This window comes from Spinacia oleracea, chromosome 4 (genome assembly GCF_020520425.1).
Source record: "Spinacia oleracea cultivar Varoflay chromosome 4, BTI_SOV_V1, whole genome shotgun sequence".
NCBI classification, from domain to species: domain Eukaryota; kingdom Viridiplantae; phylum Streptophyta; class Magnoliopsida; order Caryophyllales; family Amaranthaceae; genus Spinacia; species Spinacia oleracea.
This window is the reverse complement of record NC_079490.1, coordinates 61543808-61547672: the sequence shown is the minus strand read 5'-3', so window position 1 is coordinate 61547672 and position 3865 is coordinate 61543808. Positions and strand designations below refer to the sequence as shown.

At 41.5% G+C, this 3865-nt stretch overlaps 1 protein-coding gene across 1 annotated transcript; it reads left to right on the top strand.

The window, feature by feature from the left end:
• The first annotated feature begins 728 nt into the window (after window positions 1-728).
• LOC130471573 (uncharacterized) lies at window positions 729-1778 on the top strand. Its single transcript, XM_056841776.1, has 2 exons — window positions 729-1487; window positions 1569-1778. Exons 1-2 carry the CDS (start codon window positions 729-731, stop codon window positions 1776-1778), a joined length of 969 nt encoding a protein of 322 aa, XP_056697754.1.
• Window positions 1779-3865: the final 2087 nt, after the last annotated feature.

The following is a 3865-nucleotide window of genomic DNA, read 5'->3' as shown; positions in this document are numbered from 1 at the left end:
CGATGGCTCGACTTCGTGCTGGGCCTTCGTCCGGCAGGCCTCGTCCGATGCTAATTCGTACGATACGCTTCCGATTAAATTCCCGGCTCCGGAATTCATTTCCGATACGAACAATATTTAATATTTCCGATTCCGGAATCAATTTCCGTTTCGAACAAATATTTAATATTTCCGTTTCCGGAATTATTTTCCGATTCCGATAATATTTCCGATTCTGACAATATATCCGTTTCCGGCAATATTTCCGATTCTGGTAATATTTCCATTTCCGATAATATTTTCCGATACGTACCATGTTTCCGTTTCCGGCAACATCTAAGACTTGGATAATATTTATATTTTCGATACGATCCATATTTCCGTTTCCGGCAATATCATCGTTTCCGGAGTATTCATTTCTTGCCTGTGACGATCTCAGCTCCCACTGAAACCAAGATCCGTCGATTCCGAATATCCATAGATGGAGTATCTAATGCCATTAAATACTTGATTCGTTTACGTACTATTTGTGTGACCCTACGGGTTCAGTCAAGAGTAAGCTGTGGATTAATATCATTAATTCCACTTGAACTGAAGCGGCCTCTAGCTAGGCATTCAGCTCACTTGATCTCACTGAATTATTAACTTGTTAATTAATACTGAACCGCATTTATTAGACTTAACATAGAATGCATACTTGGACCAAGGGCATTATTTCCTTCACGCAGCCAGCTCAAAGGCGACTGGATATGGAACCAAAACCATGGGTGAGTCTATTCAAAGGTAGTTCACTCCCTTCTAAAGGTTTTGCGTTGAATTTTATTGCTCCCACAGTCTGTGATGGTAAACCCATAGCTGTACTTGATAAGCATGAGATACAAAAAATGAATGATCTATGGGGAAATGCAGTTGTCATGTATGTAGTTGGGGAAAAACCTTCGATTGGGGCTATTTTGAGATTCATTGCAAAAGAATGGCACCAAGTTGGTAAACCTCAGATTTTCCTCCATGATGAGGGCTATTTTGTAATCAGATTCCAGTCAAAGAAGGATAAGGAATCAGTTCTGGTGGCTGGTCCTCATATGTTCTTTGGCAAACCTATGATTGTTAAACCTTGGACAGCAAGTTTTAATTTCCAGGAGGAAATATTGAGGGTAGTTCCAGTGTGGGTTAGGTTGCCTAACTTACCACTGAGCTGTTGGGGGGGTGATTCATTGAGCAGAATAGGGAGTTTGCTTGGAGATCCTCTATATGCTGATGAATGTACTTCTAAACAGCAAAGAATTTCATTTGCTCGAATTCTCATTGAGGTGGATGTAACTGGTGACTTGCCTAAATCTGTGCAGATTCAGGACCCTATGGGTAACATTGTTAAACAGGTGGTTGAGTTTGAATGGCTACCACCTTATTGCCAGAAGTGTAAGATTGTGGGGCATGACTGTACTCAGACACGAGTCAATACCACAAGATTTAGGCCAGCTGATGTTCAGAGAAAGAAGGTTGTGAAGGTGTGGAAACCTAAAGCAGTGCAACCAACTGTTGAACCAAAAACTACTGATGAGTTGACTGCTAATGATACTGTATAAGAGGATGATGGGGAGAATGGAGAGTTATCTGTTTATGATAAGCCTTTTACTCCAATTGCTCCAGTGCTTGATGAAGGGTGGAGAGTTGTTTCAAGGAGAAGAAGAGATATTAGAACTCCAGCTCAGACTGTGGGGCTTGCTGAAGTCCATTTGAATGGGGAGGAATTGGTTGCTGGTGGTGAGGGAGTGGAATTCCCAATTGATCCACCATGAACATTAGTACCTGGAATGTGAGGGGATTGAATGATCCCATTAAAGTAGTTGAAATAAAGAAGTTTTTAGCTAGTAATTGTTAGGTTATGATACATATGATATTACATAAATCATGCGGAAACAACCATTAACCCAGGATTACATATTATTTACACATAATCATATAGCATAATTTAGATGCATACTCTTTGTTGCGTGCCCTCCCTAGCTGCGCCCGAACCGAGCAAGAACAAGTCTTTAGGACTCCAAGTGTCGTCCCTCCGTAGATAGTCCACAGCACGTCCGGATCCGCCTTAAGATTGACCAACTAGAATCGCCCTTAAGGTACTAGAATTTTCGGCACTTTTGAGCAAGATGTGTGGCTGAATTTTTCTCTCAAAAACTCACTTTGAATACTTTTTAAACTCGTTATAAATTGTGAACCCAGGCCACATATTTATAGGGTTATGGAAAGGGAATTGGAATCCTATTCAGATACAAATTAATTAAACCTAGAATCCTACAAGAACTCTAATTTAATTAATTTATCAAATAGAATTAGGAATTTAATCATTAACCGAACTCTGCACGTTTTAGGAAACGTGAACGAACACAAACACTTACGCACACACACACGGCAGCCTTGATGGGCCGCCCATGCGTGCGTGCGAGCAGCAGCCCACGCAGCGAGGCCTGCGCGAGCCACAAGCCCACGCAAGCACCCGCGCGCGCTGCGCGCGCTGTGCGCGCTGCCACGGCCTGCTGGGCCTTGCGTGGCTGTTTGTGTGGCGCGCTTGGCTTGCTGGGCGATGGCCTGGCTTCGTGCTGGGCCCTCGTCCGGCAGGCCTCGTCCGATGCTTATTCGTACGATACGCTTCCGATTAAATTTCCGATTCCGGAATTCATTTCCGATACGAACAATATTTAACATTTCCGATTCCGGAATTAATTTCCGTTTCGAACAAATATTTAATATTTCCGTTTCCGGAATTATTTTCCGATTCCGGTAATATTTCCGATTCTGACAATATTTCCGTTTCCGGCAATATTTCCGATTCTGGTAATATTTCCATTTTCGATAATATTTTCCGATACGTACCATGTTTCCGTTTCCGGCAACATCTACGACTTGGATAATATTTATATTTCCGATACGATCCATATTTCCGTTTCCGGTAATATCATCGTTTCCGGAGTATTCATTTCTTGCCTGTGACGATCTCAGCTCCCACTGAAACAAAGATCCGTCGATTCCGAATATCCATAGATAGAGTATTTAATGCCATTAAATACTTGATCCGTTTACGTACTATTTGTGTGACCCTACGGGTTCAGTCAAGAGTAAGCTGTGCATTAATATCATTAATTCCACTTGAACTGAAGCGGCCTCTAGCTAGGCATTCAGCTCACTTGATCTCACTGAATTATTAACTTGTTAATTAATACTGAACCGCATTTATTAGACTTAACATAGAATGCATACTTGGACCAAGGGCATTATTTCCTTCAGTCTCCCACTTGTTCTTAGGGACAAGTGTGCATTTCCTAATTCCTTTGTCGCTCGATGCTTGCTCTTGAACATAAGGTAAGAGTTGTCATCCTTATTATGTCCAGAGGTGTTCCTCGGTTTCAGAGTTCAACTGATCAAATAAACAGATAATCATAGCCTATGATTCATCCGAGCACGGCCATGCATTTCACAGTTTCTAGCTCTCCGAGTGGCCTTGTACAACTTTTAAGCATCTCATCCCGAACTATGGGAGGACAATCCCAATCTTGCGATCTTGAGATTAGACTTCGTTTGATAGGTGATTACCTGAGCGTTGCCTTTATAGCCTCCTTTTACGGTGCGACGGTTGGTCAACGTCAAAGCAACCAGTTCTCAAACAAGTAATCTCAAATCACTCAGGTATTGAGGATTTAGTGTCTAATAATTTAATGAAATTTACTTATGACAGATTTTCATCTCTTACAGTAAAGTTTCATAGGTCTTGTCCGATACTAGTCTTACCAAAGTAAGTATCTATGCAAATGATTATAACATTGCCATGTCCACATAGTTCAAGAAACAGAACTACTAGTCATCTTGCATTCTAATCGTCTAACGT

Excerpts from the sequence above, each read along its gene's own strand:
- LOC130471573 (XM_056841776.1), top strand. The coding sequence starts at position 729 with ATGGAACCAAAACCATGGGTGAGTCTATTCAAAGGTAGTTCACTCCCT. Across the intron at positions 1,488-1,568 it reads AGAGAAAGAAGGTTGTGAAG|GATGATGGGGAGAATGGAGA; the intron begins GTGTGGAAACCT and ends ACTGTATAAGAG.